Source organism: Patagioenas fasciata, chromosome Z (assembly GCF_037038585.1).
Source record: "Patagioenas fasciata isolate bPatFas1 chromosome Z, bPatFas1.hap1, whole genome shotgun sequence".
Taxonomy (NCBI): Eukaryota; Metazoa; Chordata; class Aves; order Columbiformes; family Columbidae; genus Patagioenas; species Patagioenas fasciata.
This window is the reverse complement of record NC_092560.1, coordinates 61717567-61742020: the sequence shown is the minus strand read 5'-3', so window position 1 is coordinate 61742020 and position 24454 is coordinate 61717567. Positions and strand designations below refer to the sequence as shown.

General features: G+C 39.4%; 1 protein-coding gene across 5 annotated transcripts in view; it reads left to right on the top strand.

The window, feature by feature from the left end:
* Positions 1 to 11547, top strand: part of GHR (growth hormone receptor) — a 127007-nt gene extending 115460 nt beyond the window's left edge. For all 5 annotated transcript variants that reach the window (XM_065860704.2, XM_065860706.2, XM_065860703.2 and 2 more), the window contains 4 exons: positions 3539 to 3710; positions 5727 to 5817; positions 8435 to 8504; positions 8763 to 11547. In XM_065860704.2, the coding sequence (XP_065716776.1) occupies positions 3539 to 3710; positions 5727 to 5817; positions 8435 to 8504; positions 8763 to 9725 (1296 nt within the window). In that variant the 3' untranslated portion in view covers positions 9726 to 11547. The remainder of the gene's footprint in view (positions 1 to 3538; positions 3711 to 5726; positions 5818 to 8434; positions 8505 to 8762) is intronic.
* Positions 11548 to 24454: the final 12907 nt, after the last annotated feature.

Sequence of the window (24454 nt, the reverse complement as noted above, 5' to 3'; positions counted from 1 at the left end):
TCAGCATGCCTGGAGAATAGTTCTTCTCAGGAGAGCAAAGGTTTGAAGATCAATGTTTCTTCTTTCAGGAAACAGATGAGGAATTGTTGAATACTCAATTTACCTCAAGAAAAGTAGTACTATAGATTTGTACTGCACCTGTATATATTGTATGTTATTGTGCCTTTCAGCTTAAAAGCGCAAACATGGCAAAATTCCCTGAGGCATTATCAGAGCACAAAGGAGAAATTTCTGAACAAAATCTTGTTCTGGCCTAAGGCAATAGCAAACTCTGAATCACAGCACTGGAGCAATGATTTCACTTTTCGCATTCTTTGCTACAAATATCTTCTGTAATGAATGCTGAAACAGTAAAGATACAAATGTCTAGTTCTAATGTTATTGCTAAGTTTTTAATACAAAGGATAACATTTGACTGCTTAAATATACCATAATGCTTTGTACCTCTGATACAAAAAAAACTGATACAAAAATTAATTACTGAGACTTAAATTGTACTAAGTGTCCCCCTTACTGAGACTTGTTTGTAATTTTTTCAGATGTTTTGGGGTGAGCCTTTTGATTTTTTCATGTATAGCATACTAATTGAAAATAAGTAACTTATGAATTTAAAGAGGACTAAAAAATTAATTAGTAAAGTAAGTTATAGTGGTAAGAGAATCAACATTATTTTCTGAGAAAGTTCTGAAAAACAACAAAATCCCCACCCTCATATAGTTGAGTGTTCATGAGATGGAGCCAAATGTAATATTGCTCAGAGTCTGAAAAAATTCATTGTTTTTAATTAGCTGCTTGCTGACTCTCTCTAAAAATTTTCCCCTCTTATTTTGAAGTGTTGCCCATTATATTCACTGACTAAAATTCCGTCCCATCTTACATCTATACAAGTTTACTAGTCATGACCAGCAATAGCTATACAGCCCTTGTGAGGCTGCTGTGTTTTTCAGACAAGGTGTGAAAACACACATTATCTGAGCAATAGTGAAGAATGATGACCTCACAGTGAAGTGTCTGTCGTTGAAATGCCTAGAAATGTATGTGTGATAGGGAATATGGAAAGTCTAATTTTCCTTCAGTTATTTGTCATGCTTTAGATTGACCTCATCTTTTGAATTACTAAAAAAAAAAAAAAGTGATATCAGGCCCAGATCCACATAATACAGGATGAAAATGCTGATCACAGCTTAGTCCTCCACAGCTTAGTGAAGAGGGCTGGACCAGGAAGGACTCCGCTGGGTCTCATTATGTTGTTGAATTTTTGCTGGAAAAGGTCAATTTCCCAGTGCAGTGAAGTGCTCTTAGGGCAGGGGAGCACAGAGTACACCGAGTACTGAACCCATTGCTGTGTCCATTCAGTACCGTGGCTGCGACACAGGGCCTGCTACTTGGAGGAATGCAAAACTCATTTCCCTGCATTCCATTGGATATACAGCCTAATATCTCCATGTGCTATATGGCTGCCCAACCCTGTGCTTTGCCTTTCCAGGGTCCCCCTGAACCTTTCCCTGATGCTGCCCATCTCCCACTTTTCACCATTTTTCTATTAAAGTGGGTGAAAGCCATTGCGTTGTTTGCTGTGTTGCCTGTTGTGCCTGGGCAAGCCTCTGCCCCTGGTGCCCCATCCCGGTGGTGACTCAGTGTCCCAGGGGTTCTGGCAGGCCAGTGACAGCCCCACAGTCCATGTCACCCCCTCTTGTAGGGCCAGCCTCATGCAGGCAGCACAGTCACACAGCCTAGGGTGACAGCAGGCTTGTCACACATTTTTTCAGGCTGTCAGTCACAAGCATCACGCTGTGTACACGCACCAACTGCATGCAGTAGGTCCAGCAGTCTGGATCCAAGCACCCCTTCACATACCTTAAATGAGTTTGCTATATGCTGTCATGCATTTTTATTAGTTATCATTTATCATATTTTTCTCAATTGGTTTTTATATGATCCATATAACAAATGCTGTTCATCTATTCACTTCATGCTGAACTTTCTCCAGAATATACATCTTGCTCCATCCAGTTGTCTTAGGTAAATTTTTGTTAGTTCACTGATGGACTAGACATCCTACCTGTTAATCAGTTATCTGTTCTTTAGCACATCTTGCAACGTCAGGTACACAGCTACAGTAATTTTACCTCATATTTTTCAGGGATCTAATTTAGCTTCCATACTGCGTTTTCCAAGTGCCACCATCATTTGGGTACATACAATTTTGTGTGGTGCAGCATCCTTAAGAATTTCTACTCATTGTCTCAGAGGAAAAACAAAAACAAAACAAAACAAAACAAAACAAAAACAAAAAACTACCTGTAAAACTTTAGTGTACTCTTTCTTTCTATCTTCACAGCACAAAATGAGTAGCCTGGACTAATCTATATTGTATTCCCTTGCCAGCGCTTTCCAACTCAATAGTCTTCACATGTTAAAAACCTTTGTGGTGTAGAGCAATGGTTGTCCACAATCTTGTGCTTATCCAGTAGAAGAGAAAAACAATCTATCTGGGATCACTGCCTCCTCCAAAATCTGACTGTTTGGTTCTCAGAACACTTGAGTATGGAGCCACTAGGGATCAGAGAACTCCACAGGTTGTGGCTACCAACAGATTGTGTCTCAAGTTTACATTATGCAGCTACGGTACTTATAAGATTGTATTGTTAAAGGTTCCTTTAAATCCCTGCTGTTCTCCAGGTGTTTTAATTCTTAGCCCATAATGGGCTTAGCCAGTATCATCCTTGATTCTGAAGTAAAAGCAGTATATAACACCTGCCACTTGGATTTCTATTTTGAGCACATTTTCCTTATTTTTATATACTTCCGTTTGGCTGTTGGAACTAAAATACATATTCTAAGAGGAGTAATAGAAGAAGAGAGAGATTTAACATATTGAGACCTCTAATGTGTCTTCCGACGTAGTTTGGTATGTGTCGATATCTGAGTATTTTGGAGTTAATATAAAAGTTTCAAGACTGACAATCTGATGCCAGCTCTCCCAGAGTCTTCATTATCACATTGTAGATGTAGTTGAAGATTTTGGGAGCTGTGCAGTGTTCCCCAAATAAATACATTTTTAAGATGCAATTGATCTGGTTAGCAGGCCTTAAAATCATTTTTCTTCTTAAAATTAATTCTGTAGTGGAGATTGCACTGTTTTTATGACTCACATGTTATTTTAGCAAGGGTTTTGGCATTGTGAGGTCAGTAATGTTGTGTTTTAACAGCAAAAGTGTTCTACAAGTTGGTAAGATCAGTGGGAGATGTCCACACCACCTACTTGTGGCATGTAACTGGGGACAGCTGCCTTTCTTCACAGACTGTATTTACAGAGAGCTTGGATTCTCTGCTTTTGGTCTGAATCACAGTAAAACCCAGTGGCTAGTAAGTTGAACATGAATGGTGTGAATTTTCCCTGAACTATTCTTATGGTATCCTTACAGTTCCAAGTAGGAAAAATGCCTTCAAATGCTTTATTTCTGAAAGCAAGAATCAGTGTAAAATTGCCAGTACAACTCAAAACAAATAAATCACAGTTCTTCTGTCTTTACAGTTAGAACCCAGGCTCTCAACAATGGTTCCACTGTACTCTCTGAAGATAGGAAGAGATTATGAGATACGAGTCCGATCAAGACAACGTACCTCTGAAAAATTTGGGGAGTTCAGTGAAATCCTTTATGTATCTTTTTCTCAAGCGGGCATTGAATTTGTTCATTGTGCTGAAGGTAAATAAACAAAGTGAAGCTAAGTGTTTTCATAACCATGCTCGTTGTCTTTTCTGTGATTTTTTTTTCTTTGTACCCTTGATGTTGTATGCTTGAATAGATTGATAATTCAGCCTACTACATGAAAATCATTTGGTGAGACTGAGAGTGTACAAGTTTTATAGACAAGTTAGAAGTAAACTCAGTAAGACGGTTTCACAGCTCATCAGCGAGCAAAAATACGGATAGCTTAAAGAATCAGAAATAACTTCTGTTGCACACCTTATACAGCGTAAAGTAAGTTAAATCTCATACTTCATCATCTAAAATGAGCACTGCAAGAATGAAGGGAAGAATTGCCACTTCTATTTAAGTGTTATTGTGCTTGCTAAGTTTGTTATCAGAATTATGTGCTTTTCTGATCTGCCTGATACTATCAAGGACAGTGAGTGTTTTTCTGATTCTTACTTCTGTCTTGTACTTTTTTTTAAAGTGCTATTAAAAACAGAAGAAGAAACAGATGCAGCACCACATTTTTTCTACCACCATACTTCATTTGCCAGGTTATTAATGAAAGTGTTAAATAAAACCACCCATAACTCTTTTATCTTTTAAAATTTTCCTAGATTCTCCTTTTTAACTCTTTGTATTACTAGCTTTAATACCTAATTTTTTTGAACAGCTAATGCTCTGGACGTGTGGCATTATTTTACTAATCCCAGCTGCATTAAGTTGCCAAGGTTTACATGAACAAAATTAAAATACTGTGAAAATTGAAGGCCATCCTACAAGCAGTTTTCTTCAGTCACTATAACCCAGATTCTGCAAGTTGCTCCATATCCATAAATCTCACACAGCACCAGTGATCTGATTTGATTTGAGAATTTATTCTTGCTTGTTTCGTGTATCACCTTTAGGAACACAGAATTAAAATTTAAATTTTCCACGTATTAAAAATGCAAAGTAGTTAAATTCAAATGCAATATTCTAAATTTTTGAAGCAGCTGGACAGTAACAGGTCTCACTGACATCACAAGGACTTACTGGTTCTCCATGGAACTAGGGACCTGTCTAAAACATACGTATCCAGATAGAACTTTACTCATGCCTGAAAACAAGTCCAGTCAAAATCTAAGCTGAGAGCACAGGGTTAAAACTGGTACCTGAACTTTATGGTTTTGTTTGTTGGTTTGTCTTTCTTTTGTCCTTAAAAGGATGGATGTTTATGTTGATGTATACAATTCTAAAGCTTTCTGTCCAGTATTCCTTGGCCCAAAATATGAGTGAATGATGGAAAGCTTGAAAGTGGGAAGAAAGTGGGAAGACTACATCCAGAATAAATTTCTCTATACTTTGTGTTCCACATTGGCAGCTTAAGTATAATGGAATTACCAGTATTTAAAAGATAAAACATTTCATTTATAAGCATTGTTCTTCATTCCTACCAAACTCAGTGACCTAAATTCTTTGTAGTCACCTGTAAGGTAAATAAAAGGGACAATTTTTTTCCCAGTTGACAGTTCACAACATAATTGATGTTTGGCCTTTAGAAAGAGAAGTAGTATGATTTTGACACCAGTATATTTTAGTTTCTGTGAGAGAATAATGGTTTGCCTATGATTTAGTATGCTATTAATAATGTTCTCTCAGCTTGGGCGAAAAAGCAGTAACATGATCTGTGGCATCACATGCCGTCAGGACTACTGGTAGCATGTTCCAAGCAGGGAGAATGTTCCTCATGGCTGCTTTTGCTACATATATTGTTGTACTGAGATCTTGATCATATTTTAAAACTCGGTCTTTTTTTGCAAGAAATTGCAGTGGACTAAGAAATGCAGTATGGAAACTGTTGAGACCAAAAGGGAATTTTTATTTCGGCTTAACACAGAACTTTCACTTTTAAGTAACCAAAAATTCTCCTGTCAGTTTCTGCCACTTTGGAACCCTCAGGTAGTAGAAGAGAAGGTTTAAATTAAAGATGTAACAGCAGTGCAGACTCCCGCTAACATGTTGTTGGTTTTTTTTCTGTTGTTCCAGAAATTGAGTTTCCATGGTTCTTAGTTGTTATCTTCGGAGCATGTGGTCTGGCCGTAACAGTCATCTTAATCCTGCTGTCTAAACAATCAAGGTAGAGAGTTTTTATTTGTCAGATTTTATGTACTTGTAGCTTAAAAAATTGGGTGCTTCAAATCTGGGGGACTAGAAACTATTTTGAGGACCGTTGTCCATTCTCATAAGCTACATGGATGCTAGCGTATGTACACACTGTGTCTTCAGCATTGGGAATCTGATTATGTTGACAGCTCCTCTTCCTTTTGGACTGCAGAACATTTTATTCTACAGTATTTACATGGTTGATGGACCTACGCTTTGAAGGGGACTTTTTTTAGTCCATTCAAATTTTGTAAATACTATTTTTACCCACATACTGTTTAAAAGTTTTGTACAAACATATACCTGTATATTTGGTTTTTTTTCTTGGACTATTCCACAAATCTCTGACTATTTCTTCATTGAGCCAAGGGAAAGATCTTGAGTCATAGGGGAATATTTGGTCTCTGTGGATAGGCTGAAGCTCCTATAAATAACAGGAATAAAATAAAACAAAGCACAGGATTGCATCATTTACAAAAATTTACGAAACTGTGTCATTTATAAAAATTAAACAATGACACATATATAAAAATGACAAAATGGTCCCAAAGTAAATTCATCCCCTAGTATGTGCGTTCAGGAATAGGTTTTGGCAGAATAATTCAGCTTGTATGTCACACTAGTACTGTCCACCATGGTCAAGTCCCAGTGCACACATGCACATTGTCAGTAGTCTTGTATGTACACTTTGAAAATGAACACTGAGGTGTTTTGCACATACCAGCATAAAGACAAATAACTGAAATGAAAACAGTACGGTGCAGCTGGAGCAGCTCTGAAAAAAAAAAAAGATATAGGCAAGCAGCACTATGCTTTGGCAGAGCTTAATTTCAGGCAGCCATTCCCTGCAGTAGCATCCCAGTCCCAGAGTTAAAAGCAAGACTCCTGATACAATGCATGACAAAAGCCTGAGGAGTCAGGAAGGGGGGCCAGAACAGCTTGCACGTGGGACCAGGAGCTCACTAAGGCCAGCACACTGAGCAAGCAGTGCCTTGGTCACCAAAGATCCTGAGGGCTGGAGTGTGTCTCTGATTAGAGCTTATTAATATCTTTCATGACTGCTGGAGGAGGCTTTTCTCCACTGAGGACCCTTCATCTGGAAAGTTCTTCTGGACCTGTGGGCCTGCACCCTTTCCTTCAAACTGGTGGACATGGCGGTAGGAGTGGCAGTGTGTTCTGCAGAGGAGCAGGCTGCACAGATTTCCCATCATGCAAAACATACAGGCTCAGTTTCCTCCTCTGAAAAGATACCAATTCGTATTTTCTGAGTTCTGATCTCACAAGATCTGAACCAGGCTTTCTAGGACAGATGCCGCAGGGTTAGGGCGTGCTCTTTTAGAGCTGGGAGATGCAGGCTTGAATTATGCAAGACTAACAAAGGAGCAGAGTATGTCTCCCTCCTGAATGATTTCTCCAGGCAGCAAGCAGTAAAACTCTTTGTCTGTGTGGTTAGAAGAAGTGCCCAGTCCTGTCAGAACAACTGACTTGTGGATTCAACTGTAAGTGCAAGTCTTAAACTGGTACCCTGAGAACCCAAGCCAGTGCACAGCTAATACAGCCCCTCCAGGGATGAGGTGGAAAATCATTGGATTTGTGGCTCTCATTGAGACTTGCTTGGCAGAACTTTGAGGGGCTGCCAAAAACAAAAACAGCTGGGGAATTTGGGCCTGCCATAGTTCAGAAGGTGCCTAAATTTTTCTCTAGCACTCCTTAAGGCTCCTCTGATCCTCCCTGGACTTCACCAAGGTCACTAACAATGCAGCAAAACTAATATTTGGATTTCAATCTACCATTCCCACAACTTACTTTCTAAAATAGGCAAGTATCCCAGTATAAAGGGAATGTTGACTTTTCCTTTTGGGAACTACATTTGGGTTTTCATTTTTTTTGTCCTCCCAAAGAATTAGAAATTCACTTTATGAAGGATCAGAATAATATGTATTTCTATATTATATACACACATAAGCAAGTTACTATGCCTTTCTCCACAAGGGTAAAACCCTGTCATTATTATGTATTACTCGTTATGTTAATCATACAGAAAACTGAAGTGTCATAGAGATGACAAAACACTAGCCTAAATTTTTGGAGTTGTGTTTCTGTTTTATTTTAGTTTTATAGTAATTCACTCTTTACACGAGTTCCTTTCTTCTGTTCCCATATTTAAATTTATTGAGCTTATGCAAGACTACTCTGTCTCCCCCCCAAAAAAAAAAAAAAAATTCGGGAAAGTTACTCTGCAAACTGAGGCTGGTGTCAGGTTCCTTTGAAAGTTACAAAAATAGGGAAACTAATGACAGAACTCTAGGAATTTACTCTCTCTATATACAGCATTAAATTATCAAAGACCAGATTCCAAAATGGATTCCCACATAAATGTATGTAATTGCAACAAAGAAGTCTGCAGAGAACTTGGGTTTTTATTTGCGACAGGAGAAAACAATCATTCTTTTCCTTAGGATTATTTGAAATTTAATCTTCAAGCATTTAATTTTTAAAGTAATTAAGTATAAATGCAATGTAATGCTCTCTTCTTTCTAACTTTCTCAAAAAGGACCACAGTCAGTTAAAAGTCATCTTTTCTTTTCCAGGTTAAAAATGCTGATTTTTCCTCCTGTGCCAGTTCCAAAGATTAAAGGGATTGACCCAGATCTCTTGAAGGTAATATTGTGTTCTAAAATCTACAGTGGAAATCACCGTAGTAGTAGCAGGTGATAATTGTTGTCCCAGACAGAAAAATTTTGTAGGAAAAATTTATGACATGCAGGGACTTGCCACAGAATTAGTTTTCATAAAATAAGTTTAAAAACCTTGCAATTATTACATCAGCTACACTTACCTTTCCCTAAGCTAGCATCATAAAAAGCACAAGCATTTTTATTATTTCCTTTATAACATTCATTTTTTCTTGCTTTATAGAAAGGAAAGCTAGATGAAGTTAACTCCATCTTAGCCAGTCATGACAACTACAAGACACAGCTGTACAATGACGACTTATGGGTCGAGTTTATTGAATTGGACATAGAAGACCCCGATGAAAAGAACAGAGTCTCAGATACTGACAGGCTCCTGAGTGAAGACCATCTGAAATCACACAGTTGCTTGGGAGCGAAGGATGATGATTCTGGACGTGCCAGTTGCTGTGAACCAGATATTCCAGAGACAGACTTCAGTGCAAGCGACACATGTGATGCCATCTCTGATATTGATCAGTTCAAAAAGGTAACTGAAAAAGAAGAGGATCTCTTGTGCCTTGGTAGAAAAGATAATGATGAGTCACTTCCAAGCCTTGCCAACACAGACACCCAACTGCCGCGTATGAGTACTCGACCCGAAAATAGCCAGCCATGGCCACCTTTTGCAGGCAGCATTGACACAGCTAGTCCACCAGCCCATACCCAGCTGAGTAACCAGAATTCATTTACAAATACTGACTTTTACGCGCAAGTGAGTGATATTACTCCAGCAGGCAGTGTTGTGCTTTCACCAGGGCAGAAATCCAAGGTGGTGAGAGCACGGTGTGAAGGCTGCACAGAACAAAACTTCACCCTGGACAATGCCTACTTCTGTGAGGCAGATGTGAAAAAATGTATTGCTGTGATTTCCCATGAAGAGGATGAGCCACGTGTTCAGGAGCAAATCTGTAACGAGGACACTTACTTCACCACAGAAAGCCTTACCACTACTGGCATCAGTCTTGGAGCTTCAACAGCAGAAACCCCAAGTCCAGAGGTGCCTGTCCCAGACTACACATCTATTCATATCGTCCACTCTCCACAAGGCCTTGTGCTCAACGCAACTGCACTGCCTGTGCCTGACAAGGAATTCAACATGTCTTGTGGCTACGTGAGCACAGACCAGCTGAACAAAATTATGCCATAGCTCTTCTTTGACTAGGTATGTGTAGTATTTCACAGCAGAGTCAGCTCGGGCTTGTATGCTGAAACCAAAATGAAGTCTAAAAGTTTCTTGTGGGTCTTATAATTTTATCTGAAATGTTGCAACATGAAATATTCATCAAAATATTCCTATTGTGTTCTGTAAATATTATCTATGAATTTGTCTTGAGAATGTTTTACTAGCAGTGACTGTCTTGTGGGTGTTGATTTTTGTGATACTAAAGATTGAAATGACTATGTTTAACGTACAGTAAATCATGCATTTTGATAAAGCTAAAAATCAGGTGGTTTAAAGTCTAAGAATTTAGTAAAAACTGTGCTGTTGGCAGACATCTTTATATCAGTAATTGGGAACTGAACGTATAGGTGAAAAAAGGTAACTTGAATAAATAACACATCTATTTTGATTTTTATAAATTAATAGAATATATTTTAATATTTTAGTCATAAAAACATAAAGGTTTTCTATTATACTACACACTGTAGTAAATTATGATGACCCATCTAAGGAACATAATTGCTGCAATCTAAAAAAGGAGTTTTCGGGTTTTTAAAAGTCTTGTTTGCAGCAAAAAGAGAAAATAGATTTTTACAGAGCCATTTTATACCTCCAAAGAAACCTGTAGAGAAATTTTGAAATATTATAGAAACTTAAAGTAACTGATTCTATACTTTCTTACGGTAATTGATATAGAAATATACATTCAATTTAAAGTTTTGTAGAAAACTTTAAAGTATACAAAATATTTTGGCAAATTATTCTGTTCTTCATCAGATTCTGGTTACTTCTAATAATATAGTTTTTTATAAGCAAAATTTTGTTGACCACAGTGCTACACTGTGTGCAACTATACTTTCACAGAAAATTTTTGAGAACACGTGACTTAAGCTCTGGTGACTTAGCAGCATAATCTCTTCACATTTGACCAACTTCTGAAGCCCTCCTATGGCCAAAGGTATCACTACATTTATTAGTTCACATCACATAAAGTCTTGATTAAAAAAATAAGGACTTCAGGAGTTAGCCAGCAGTTCACTTTTAAAGATACAACAGGATTAAAATACTTAAGGGGAACAAGGGAATTGAATACAGTATTGTTCAAAAGTGGTTTTCGCTTTTGCAGCCTAACAGCATCTCTTTCTGACCACATTAGGCAGACTTTCAGAAGGAAAGGAGAGAAAACCGAAACTCAGTGGGGAAGCTCTCTTTGTTGTTACGTATGTTAAGAACTTGACGGAGCTTTGCAGTGAGCTTTGCTTCAGAAGTTACCTTCCTAGGCCATGGTTTCACCATAGCAGGTTTCTTCTTTGAAAGCAAATAGAGACACTAATTTCATTTCTGTAACCTGAACAGAGGTGTGTGAACCACGGTGAATGCAGGTCTTGCTCATGGTGTCTCCCACTGAACTCACTGATGCTCTCTATGTGACCAAGGGGTACAGGACTGGGCCCAGCTATTGGGTGGGATTTTTAAGTTTAGGATGTACTTTATGGTAAATGTGCATTAGATATTCTGCTAATTTGCTGCTATATTTTTCTAACAGCTACATGATTTAGTTTCATATAAAATTTCATAGATGATAGACACTAATGCCTATGTGTGTGTTTGGAACAAGTTTCTTACTCTGTTTCTATTGCCAAAAATAGTTAAATACCTCAATCAAACTCAGAATGTCATTTTGGTACTTTACTGGTCACACAAGCCATTATACGCTGGTCAGAAGATGTGTCTTTCAGTTTCTATTTAACTTCATGTCAGTGTTTTGTTTGTTTTTCTTGAAGTTTAATAAATGTATTGTCTTTGATCTGTCCTGACACAATGTGTTTTATTGCAGATTCATTTTTAATGGAAAATATAGATTTTATTAGGAAAAATGAAGTATTTCTCATTGAATAATGTAGAATGCAGATTTCCTTAGAATAGAAGCAATGCCTAATGAGATCAGTGTTTTCACTGATTGATATGTATACAGTCAAAAAATAGAAGCGCAGACCTAAATTTATAGATGGAGATAGGACATGGTGTACTCAGAAGTGGCCAAGATATGTTACTAATTTAGCAGCCCAGTTTACCTTTGGCTTGAACAGCCTGTGTTTTCAAGTAAATAAGCTGCACTAGTTCAAGATTTACACCTACACTTGAATCCACAAATCAGATATTCTAAAAAAGCTCAATAGTTACTTGTAGTGATAGTTAAAACCTAGCAGTATATGAAAACAGAAATGTCAGATAGTCTGTCTCTGTGGAAAATACTGTAACTTGAACGCCTCCCAGTGTATAACTTAGTAATGTACCGCTGCCTCTCTTCTCTTTCTAAAAGTAGGGAGAGAGCTGTTGGGGGAATCCAACTAGACAAGGGTACACGTTTTCCTCCCAAGGGAATCAGAGTGTGATTCAGTTCCCCTACACAGACCTACAGTGCCATTTAAGGTATGTAATCAGGCTACCAGGTGTGGGTCCAGAACGGCACAGATCTTGGGTAGATTCTCTTCCTTAAAAGCCTGAGTGATGGTAGATACCCACGTTTGGCAGCTGAATTGATCCCCCATGCAAGAAAATAGTTCCAGGAATGTAAACATCTTTGTGTCAGGAAGGTCTCAGTTACCATTATACTTAGTAGCCTCAAGATCTTCTTCGCTGACCAGATATGGGTTTCTCCTTTAGGTAAGCTGATTAAGGCTTCAGACTAGAATGGGAGCATGGACATCTTCCTCACATTCAAACACCAAGTATATTTGCTAATTAAGATGTCTTGATGTGTACTTCACGTAAGCTGAACAAGGTAGGCCAGAGAAGGGTTTTCTCTTACGGTTTATACTGCCTGTAGAAACAACTTCATCAATACAAATTAACTACAACAATGAGTAAATATGTTTGCATATGCCTCCTGTTCGAAGGACTAAGCTTCAGAAGGCCTAATCCTTTTATAAGGCTCTAAAAATACCTGAGCTTCAGTGGGAGTTGGAGAATTCACAGCTGGACTTTAAGAAACAGCAATGAAGACAATGGTCCACCACTGCCACATGGGAAACTCCACTCTTACTACTCTGACCTGTGCCAGTTCCAGTGCTCTCTGCCCTTCCATGAGTTGATCCAACATTCTAAAACCTGAGATTATCACAAAAGCAAGTACCAGAAGTTACCTTCTGTTGATTAACTAGTTAAACTGATTGAGCAGTCCCAGATGAGCACCAGGGAAGAAAGGCAGGACCACACCACCAAGAGCAAAGGAGGGAGGAGCAAGAATGATCTTCCCAGAAATATCTTCTTGGCAAAAACAGCTCCCTCGTGCAGACAAGAAACAGGAGGAATACACAGCTCAGGGTAGGTGTATGTTCATAGGGACATCGTGTAATAACCTCTTGGGGTAACTATCACCAAGGCCAGCTAAAGGCACTGTGAAAAGTTGGCTTGAGCTCCTTCCCACCTACAGCAGCAGCACATCTCACGTAATCATGTCCCTAATGACTGCAGTCTGTTTGTACAGTTCGCATGTGGGTGTTCAGAAGAGAAATCCAAGTGTCAGACTTACGGCTGTCTCTGAACTTCACATTTTATACTGGCAATCCACTGTTTTCCTACAGAACATATCAACCTGTTATTTCAGATATAATGCACTTGTCACATACAGAAAAGCTTATAGTATACAGTTGCAAAGCAACCTGTTTACTTTCACCTTTTATTTTAAGTGGGGAAAAATAAATCTCTGCTCTACAGAAAAAGCCTGTGAACTGGTAATTTTTTATCTTTTCTCTTATTCACATTAAGAAATAATGCTACATATTGTTCTAATGCCAGATATATGAGTCAATGTAAAAGTGACAGAATTTTTTTAGAAATGCCTACTAGAATTGTACTTCCAAGTTTAATCAATGGCTAAAAGGTACAAGATGAAAAGGAACAGACATCACAGACAGATACTTTAAGCAAGGAGTATTTTGGTGGTAAAACCAGTAACTTTCACTGCATTGAAGCCTCTGGTATGTAAATTGGCTGCATTTGTTCCGATTCTTGGAAAGACATTTTACTCGTATCTTGCCTGGCAGAGGCTAGTCTATATGAATATCTGTATTCAGAAACTATGTTGGTTCTCAAAAGCAAGGACACAAGTTGCTCTGCTGGCTCCCTTTTGATGTCATCAAGAAGCACATCTTGGCATGGAAGAGTTTGGTTTTGAGCCTTTTTTCTCCATCAAAGGCAATGTGCATTTCCAAGGTTCAAGTTACTGTTACGAGAGACTGAAACATCACCATCTATACCAGTTTCCATTAAGATAAACAATTTTGTCAAACACAATGACTTACACTTCTGTTCTTTACTTCTTGAGTTGAAATATTTTTCCTGACATACGATACAGGAGGTGAGATCAGCAGAGTATGACAGCTGTTCACTATTTCCAAATGAAAATTAACATTATCAAAGGTATGTTTTGTATTTCAAAATAGGAGTAGTATTAAAGAAGAGTGTTCTACACTGCTGTGTTTTTAGAAATGCTTCAAGTTAATCACGGCAATCTATGTTGGGAATACTGTCATTCACAGCTTAGTAAATACAAGTACATATGCACCAGCAGTTTTAAGAATGGGAAATAATGCTCTGGTTCAAAGAGAAACTTAAAACCTTATGACTTGTAGCAAAGGCAATCTTTTTTCCTGGGACTGAAATGTGCTATCACAGGGGCTCATAATTATCAGACACCCTATAGAAAGGAGTGCCTTACTCAGATTGCCCTATTTGAGAAGAAAAGGGAGAAAAATTTCAGAGCATATTGTTATTTTTATTAAAGAAGCAAGGCAAAGCTGGGAGGCCGGCAACGAGGTAAATACTACAGAATATTACTTTTTTCCTTACCTATTTTTCCATTCTAATTCAGAATATTCTTGTTCACCAAGATGGTTGAATTGGTAAGAATTTAACCAGCTTTTATAGCAAATTGACTTGGAGGAGACACCAGTGGATGTATTTCTCTCTTGGAACTCCCTCTGTTAAAATCTCATTTTACAGTACAAATTCTGCTTTCTGACTAATCATTATTAATTGCACACACAGTCAGTGTTTTAACCACCGTGGAAACCATGCCCTCAGGCCACACAGAAGCAAGATGTAGACCAAATCCATTTCCATAATTTGCATATTTCTTGAACGCTCTGGCATAACTGTATTGAGCAAGCATTTCCTTACCACCTCTAATCAGGACTATTAGAGAGAGTAGGCAAAATTCAGCAACAGATGGAAGAAAACACTAACAGCGGCGTTAGAGACCCAGGGACAGTGAAGCAGCTCCCGGTAGTCAGCAAGTCTCAGAGTAATCAGCTGTAGGTGGAGTTGTAGGAGTGGTGTGGATGACAACTGTAGTCATTAGCTGTAATGAAAAGCAGATGCCGCTATTAAAATAAAGCATCTACTAAATTTACACCAATGTTTGACAGGCTTATTTTTTTTCACCACAGGCTCTGGTATTTCTTTTGCATAATATGAACTTATTTATCCCATTATATGAAAATGAGCTGGCTAATGATATATTGGTTTCCCAAAATTAGTCTGAGAAAGCAGAGTACCTTTCCACATCATGCTGCAAATTGTGAGAGAACACATCTGAACTCCCTCCAGACTGGAAGGAACATAAATCTGCAGAAGGTTTAGCAGGAGTAAAACCAAAGTTGAAGAACTGACAACTTTCTGTAGCTTCTCATCACAGGTGCTGTAAACGATGCTTCCACTGCTGTCTTTGGTATGCTTTTGAGCTCATGCTGTTCCAGAAAAGACATCTGAGGCCTCAGTATGCCAGGAAACTGACTCCTCACTTTTTTTTTTCTTCAGCAGTAAAATTAACAGAACATATATTTAACATATTTTTTCGCTTGCATATGAAACTTTCTGGTTTTATACCAGAACAACATAAATTACAGAAGCATGCAGTGTCGAGTAACTTTCTCTTACTAAAAAAGAAGTTACATTTTCTGATCTATTTCACAGCCACTATCTGTGTAGCACATACAGTGCTACAATCTCATGTTACAAACAAAGGAAATACCAACCTTGCCCTTCTGAATGGAAAACTTCTTCAGGAACACTAATTCTGTGAGCCAACTAAATGTTCTTTCCTTGGAAGAGTAAGGCACAAGCTTGGAAAGTTACCAAAGCCAACACTATTCCTAGCGAAACTGTGCTACCAAATGAATGTGTCCAACCCTTCCTCAACAGCCGTTGGAACGCCATATGCTTGTTACCCAAAGATGTCACAGTCATTATGAGCACCCTGATCTCCATCTGTTGCCTAGCTGTGGGGGATTCTTCAAGCTAAGTTTTTACCTATGTGTAAGAACTCTTCCTTTGTTGTGGCATGGTTTTTGGTGGAATCAGAAAGATTTGCTAGTGCCTTGAAATGTCAGGCAACCTTTTAAGTGAAATTTCCTACGCCAAACTGCTGACGGAAGAAAGTGCAGCTCTGAGAAAGGACCAGTGTTAACTGCAATTAGATTTGTAAACCTACAGTATTTAAAAATGCAAAAATTTACTCAAGTGTAGTTAATACAATTTGTACTGGCAGTCACACTACAGACAGAGACTACCCAGGAATGACCTATTTTATTAAAAAGTCTAGGCACACAAAGTCTCTTGCTTTTGTTGTGTAAATAATGGCAAAGATGTGTCACTTTCTTCAGAACATGATTACTATGGATTAGCTAATTTCTACCAATCACCAATCAATCATTTCTAACAACCTTCTGAATTTAACTCATTGAGGAATGCATTAAGTGACTATTTAGAAGAAAATACATGCTTTTAGCCTGGCATCGATAGTTGAGCACTGTCACGAACAGATACACAAGAAAACAGAAGCATATGCATCTTCACAAGTTGTCCTCCTGCTTCCATAGTATAGTAAATGATGCTTTAGACACAAACATTCCTTTCTCACAAGACTAGGCCCAACTGTTTAACTTCCATAGAAGAAGGACTAATAGTCAATGTAGGGAAAAGTAAGAAACAAAATACTGTCCAAATGGACTCTTTCAGATAGGACAAGATTTGATAATCTCTGGAAAACGTAGTCTCTAACAAAGCAGTTTGGTTTTACGGTGCACTACGTGTATTTAAGAAAATAGGCTCCTTGCCAGTCTGACACATAAGCACACATTGGGTGGGAGTGTTGATCTGCTGGAGGGCAGGAAGGCCATACAAAGGAATCTGGACCAACTGGATCGTTGGGCTGAAGCCAGCTGTATGAGGTTCAACAAGGTCAACTGATGGGTTCTGCATGTGGGTCACAACAACTCCAGACAGCACTACAGGCTCAGGGAAGAGTGGCTGGAAAGCTGCCTGGCAGAGAGGGATCTGGGGGGTGTTGACTGACAGTGGCTGAAAATGAGCCAGCAGTGTGCCCAGGTGGCCAAAAAGGCCAACAGCATCCTGGCTTGTATCAGGAATAGTGTGGCCAGTAAGACTAGAGAAGTGATGGTGCCACTGTACTCTGCACTGGTGAGGCCGCACCTCAAATCCTGTGTTTAGTTTTGGGACTCTCACTACAAGAAGGACATTGAGGTGCTGGGAGAGAGTTCAAGAAGGGCAATGAAGCTGCTGAAGGGTCTGGAGCACCAGTGTGATGAGGAGCAGCTGAGGGAACTGGGGCTGTTCAGCCTGGAGAAAAGGAGGCTGAGGGGAGACCTTATCACTGTCTACAGCTACCTGAAAGGAGGCTGTAGCATGGAGGGTGTTGGTCTCTTCTCCCAAGTAGCAAGTGACAGGACAAGAGGAAATGGCCTCAAGTTGTGCCAGGGTAGGTTTAGATGGGATTTCAGGAGAAAACATCTTCATGGAAAGGCTTGTCAGGCATTGACACAGGCTGCCCAGGGAAGTGGTGGAGTCACCATCCCTGGAAGTGTTTAAAAAGCTTTTAGATGAGGTTCTTAGGCACATGGTTTAGTGCTAGAGTTAGGTTATGGTTGGACTCAGTGATCCTGAGGGTCTCTTCCAACCAAAATGATTCTATCATTCTATGATTCTACTACCCTGATTTTTTTCAGGAGTACAAGAAAACTAGAAGTTCAGCACTTGTATTTTGAAAGTACAAGAAAATCAGAATGACAAATAAATTATAATCTAATTTCTATAATTGTGCTTAAAATTGAAATTATAACAGTTTGACCCATTAGTATGTCAACAGAAAGATAAACCTGATATACATGAGAAACCAAAGAAATGCAGGCTAGGTTACTTAGGAAGCCAGTGGAAGCAACACAACTACTTCTCTTGACTTTGTCCTTCTTTATTGCTCTTCATCTCTAAGGTTCATCAGCCTTCTTTGTCATATTCTATTTAAACTGAATATCTGTCTGCTTTCAAGCAAATAATACTTTTTGTAGGCTCACACCGTGGCTTGCAAGACAGAGCTTTGGCATGGCTGGAATGCTGACAGAGCTGCTATATAAATAGTAAATACTAATTTGTAAAGTGAGAATCTTTTGCAGAGTGTTGGAGCAAATAAAGGACTCAGCATTCCGACTCAATGTGAATCACATAAAGCCATTTATTACAGAAACAAGCCTCCTTATATATGTAACTATTCTCTGATCACGCCTCCATGCTCCAAGCATGCATTCACTAATTGGATGTCATCTATGTTCACGAGCTGTCTACGCGCTGGAGTCTCACTGCCAATAGATTCGTTGATTTACGTCATGTTGAGGCCCCATTATTGTAGAACTGCCTCAGCCCCCAGTAGGTCCTGTTTTCAGCATTCCAAGGTGGCCCTGAAATTCCTTTGGGCCTGGCTAGTTCAATAACAAATCCCCATCTAACAAAAACCCACCCACAGCAGAGAAAATTATTCTAGTGACTTCAAGATTTACCGAAGCAAATCAGCAAAAACACCAATCTATTTCTGCATAATTTTTTTCTCTCTGAAGCTGGCTCCAAGTGGGTAATATTGATACACTCTAATGAATAATACGTGACTACCGAAAAACTCAGGGCAGAAGAATAGCTGAATCTGCCTGTGTGCACATAGGCAAATTCTTCCCTGTAGCATAAACTTTTATATTAAAGTAGTTAAACTATTTAACCTGAGTATGTGATTTCTGTTTAGACATGGGTTGGTTTGTATGTGCTCAAGAAAATTTAAACCAGGTCAAAATAAATGAGCATCTGTGACAGACAAAGAGCAAACAAGTTGTGCTACAAATCAATGTTTTCAACTCCTGCTTGGGCAGTGGTTGAGACTTTTGAAACAAAAATATTGTTCTGACAAGCTAAATGACTGCAAAGGTCTCTTAGGCTCTAATGACATTATGAAGGGCTTTTTTCCTCTTGGAAACAGCACGTACGAGTCTGTCTATGCAACAAAGTGCTGGAACATGCTGTCTACCTTCAATACCATATGGCTAAATATTTTATTGGAAGTTATGCTGCAGATGAACACAGGCTATTCCAGACAAAGGCTTGTAGACAGCATGATACAGTGCACTGGTTTTCCATCTGTAGTAATTTAGAAAGTTATTTCAGAAGGCAAACCAAAGCCATTTTAAGTTGAGCATGTGGTACAGCTAACACAGAAGACTGTATGATTTTTAGATCTGACCCTAATGATTCCTTCTGGGTATTACAAAATTGAGGTTTTTACAGAGTCACAGAATGACACACATTTTGGGAAATTTCATTTCCAATTTACCTAGTGTTTACCTTTTTTTTTTTTTTTCAGATCATCCTCCTTCACAGCACACTCCCGTTGAGATTACAAGAGTATGGATTTCATATAAGCAACATCAGAAATTTACTGCCTACCAATGCTAGTACAAATAATTAAACTTTTATCTGATACATACCATAAACACTAATGCTAAGCCATTACTTCTTCAACTACTGAAGGTATAAAGCAAAGATTAGGTCATCATTTGCCAAGCAAAAAGACAAAGGAAAAGGTTACTTTGTGGAAGAACATTTCTGTTCTATTTCTGAAAAAAATACCAGCTCAAGCACATGCTGAAACTAAGTGGCCTTTTATGTTGTTTGATGGCTTCAATTATGAAGATAAGGTGACATATGCAGAGTTTTTGTTTTCTAAAACCTCCCATCGCAAGACTTGGGTAACAAACATGCATGAGTGATGGTATCATGCAATCAACTTTTTATTGAGGTTACTTTAATGGCTACAGATGTAATTTTAACAGATATATTTGCCTAAACACATATATTTATGTATATATTTAAATATCTATATTTAAATTTGTTCTATTATATTAACGTACTTAATAAACAAGTCTTTTTATATAGCTGCATATCTTATATGTTTTCATCCTTTGGAAAAATATAGAACATTTTGGAGAACAACAGAAATGGCTGCTCCTATACCAAAAATCCCTCCTGACAGAAAGCTTTCATCTCCTAAATCAGAAAAATGAATCTCTTTAACCAAAAGGAATACAACATAACAAACATTATGCTGATGTCCAAGATGCAATTTATCCCCCCATCTTACTAAGCTACTCTGCAGCCTCACTCTATAGTGTGTTAAAGACTGTGACAAGTGCTCTAGCAGTCCAGAGCAGGTTAAAACCTATGCTCTTCAGAATGGAGAGAAGAACATTCATTTTGTAAACTAAGTTGAATCTTGCAAACGTTAACTCTGTAAATGCAGCTGACACATTCTTCTCATATGGTTGGGGTTGTAAGGAAAGGTATTAAAGACCATCAAAACATAATAATAACATGAAGATCAGTAAAAAATTACACTGATGACTAACCATGAGACTTCAAACATACACAGATGATGCTGTTTGTGAGAAGTTGTCACAGAGGCACCCCAAGGCTAGTTTAAGGGACAACAGGGCCCAAAACAATTTTTATTAAACCGGTGAGAAACAGGGTTTTAGTACTCCAAAAGTGACTTAGATACAGGTTTGGATATCAGTTGAGGAAAATTATTAAAGGGCAGCAACTAATACAACAGGCGGTCCACAGAGTGCATGCACATGGCTTCACCTAAACAATGCCGGAACTGCTGAGTCCGGGAAGAGTACACACTTGCCTGAACACGGTGTGAGATTATTTTTAAAGAGATACACGTACTCGTAGTGAGTATGGAAAGTGTACACTCGCGATTCTGCGAGGGTAAATTTACTTACACGTGCAAATGTGCACAGAATATTACACGTGCTTATGTGGAAGCACAGGAGGAAAATACACTCGCGATTGTGTGAGGAAATAATTTATACACGTGCTCGTATTGAGCATGGAAAGTTACACATGCAAATGTGCACAGAAAGTACCACGTGCTTGTATTAAGCACAGAAAGTACGCGTGTAAATGTGTACGGAAAGTTACACGTGCTTATGTGGAAGCACGGGAGAAAAATACACCCGCGATTATGCGAGGATTAATTTTACACATGCTCATATTGAGCACAGAAAGTTACACATCCATATGTGCACGGAAAGTATAAATATACTTGCAATCCTGCGAGAAGTTTTACTCACACCCGTGGTGGCAAGGCAAGCGGAGTCTCCATCCCGGGGAGGAGGGCTCTCGGCGGCAGCATCGTGCTCGTGCTCCGAGAGACCCGCGATAATGGGCGGAGTCTCAACAAGAGTCCCGTTTTTTATATTGGCTGATCAGATCTGACTGTAGGCATTCCAGAAGCTTCTCTGCACCCCCACCCTGGCTGCGGGGTGCCCCTGAAGCTTCCAAACATCCCCCACACTGGCCGCAGGTGCCCAGCGGAACACTGGCGCCTTGGCACTCCCTTCTCCTAATGGCCCTGGCCAGGGTGCTCTGGGGCCAAACAAAAGAAGCTGTTAGCCCCAAACAGCAGAGAGAGAGGGAGATGTGCCTACTCCTTCCATACTGAAGGAGGGAGGGAGAGAGAGGAGGATTTGCATCCTGCCTCATTAGTGGAATAAGAAAAATGGCTGGGACTGCCATGTCCTAGGTCCTTGGCACAGAAGTTTCCCTTACAGGGATGCTCCTAATGGCAATAAAAGACATTTGTGTGTTCCAGTTGTGTAAGAAACCCTTTGTAGGTTGCAGTGTATTAATACAGCACTACCCAGCTACCTGCCAGTTTGTGCCAGAAAAGACCTCCCTACTTGCTTAATATACGGTGGATGTCAGACATTTTTTCAGTGGCCACCAGACTCTTGAACTGTCTTACCAGAGAAGTTACAATCCTACAAGGAGTGAAAAAAATAGAAGAATGAACTCTAAATGTACTATAGAAAAACTCTCATATTTTGGAAGTTTGCAGTACTGAAATGCTTATTAGTTTAGCAGCAATATTTTAAAAGATAAAATGAAAGAATATTTGCTGACTGCTAAACCTATTGTCAGTTAAAATGTTCTACCCTGTCTTATAGGTTTTTTAACATGTATTTCTATGTCAAAATCTGTCATACATTTTTCCCCCAAAGTTTTTTTCTGCATTTTTTCCCAGTCTGCTCATAGTAATCACCTTCTCAGTGGTTAAATGCCATATTTACATATGGCTCATTTAGTATAGCATTATTGCAAATATAACATTTGGCCAAGGGGTAACACTTTTGCCTAATCATGAGAATTGGATCTCAGTCTTCATTCCCAACACTAAATAACTAACACAAAATACAGTCTGTGCAATACACCGTGGCTCACTGTGCATTAAAATCCTCACCACTCAATTTGTTGGGGATTTTATGTTTATAGCAATCAAGAGCGAGTGTGTACCTTTTTCTGGTTTTAAGATATGAACTAATTGTTGTGACATTTCACTTTGACTAAAACACTGGTATAAGTTTTCTCTTAAAAAATAACTTTATGAAACTTGGATTTTTTTTTGTTAAGTACCAAACCTTTTGGACAGGTTTTTGGGGGCACTGCAGTTTAAAAGGACAACCAAAAGTGTGTAATGGAATTTGTAAAAATTGGTCAGTGAAGCAGGGAAAGTGAGCTAGAGAATATAAGCAGCATGTACTGGGTCCCTGGGAGATGACAAGAGTATGCCTTTCCCTGCTAGTATCCATCATTATGACACAATTGGCAGCGTGTTCTTTCCCCACTTGTATCTCAGCTGCATATCTTGTATCCACAAAATTATTTTCTTCATTTTGTCTATGTCAGTGTCCCAGTGGACACTAACCCTCAGATATTCTGATAAAGCAGTTGCTTCCAAAAAGTGGGATCACGACTGGTAGGTTGTTATTTCTCTGGATGTTCTCAGGCATGAAAGATCCCACATGCTCCCACAGCTTCTGATCTGCACGCAGGCAGCTCTGCTCTTGATGACAGCATCAACAAACATCCAAGATGTGACATCTTGCCTCTCTATTGCAAACAAATCCATTTATTCTAGCATGCAGATATGGCTCTAGAATGTAATTGTACAGCCTGTTTCTGGAATAACCTAAGTCCATAAAGTAAATAAACATTTTTTTCTAAGTTCAAGCCTCAGAAACAATTCCTATTAAGATTACAACATAACACAATCTTCTCCTTTAAGATATTCTAAACTCAACAATGGGTTTGAAGCCGGCAAGCTCCAGAAGTCCCTTCCATACTGAATTATTTGGTGATTCACTTAAGTAATACGAATAGTCACCCACCCAGCACTACAACCCCAAAGTCTAGTTATGATCATTTACATTACAACATGGTTAATGTTTTCCTGTGAAGTCTTCAGCAAGGGTATCTAGCTAAGAAGCCTTTGCTACAGTTATGTTTCCTGATATGAAACCAAGTGCTGAAGAGTCCCCACTGCCTCAGCAGTTTGTTTCCATGGCAAGGTAGGGTATTAAACCTTAGATTAGACACTCCGAGCAGGATTAGAGAAAGGCTAGTATGTCTTGATCATTAACTCAACTTTATCCTAGAAAAGAAGCAATTTATACCTAGTAAGGCAGGAAGAAGCTGCAGAAGGGGGGGTTGTTTTCCTGTGGGACCCCAGGTCTTGGTTGCCTCTGATTTCACAGGGATGCTATTCAGCAACCCAAAGGGTCCCTAGCGGTCCTACATGTCTGCTTCTAAAAAGAAAAAAAAAAAAGTCAGGAAGGATACTAAATATGTTGGGACAGGGTAATCTTCACAGGAATCCCCACAAGGAGCAGCCTGCCTGCAGCGCTGACACCATCCTGCTTGTGATATCAACCTCCAGCTCTGCGACCTTTGGCCTCAGCCTGTGCGCCCTCACCGCCATGAGTGTCTCAGAAACTTTCCTCAGATGCCCTTTGTGGTAATTTCCCTCAGAACAAGGAATGACAAGCCAGAGTATCACTGCTCCGTAGCCATAGTTACATGTGCAACATAAATGCTGAGAAACCAGAGACCAAGGGAATTGATCGATCTCTGTCACTTGCAGAAGTGCCCCCGTCCAACGTCTGTTTGCTGCTGTTCAAAGGAACGTTCATTCGCACATGAAGTTCCCTCTCAACTGATGTTCTTGTCCACGTGAGGAGCTATTTGGTAAAATAATTATACCACACAGAGGAGTAAAATCAGGACTTTAACAGGTGCTCTGCTGAGGTGCATGGGTTTTTTGGTGAGGTGGCGAGTGGCGGCACTGCCCTTGGGGTTATGTCAAGACAGCATCAAGGTGCAGTGCCCCCAACTCCCCTGTCCCCTTGTCCTCAAGGAGACGGTTATCCCGTGGGGACTTCGTGAGACGCGCAAGAGAACCCCAGCACGCTCCGCCCCCGCCGCGCCGCTCACTCCCCACCCGGCCCCAGGGCCAGACGGCGGCCCCGACC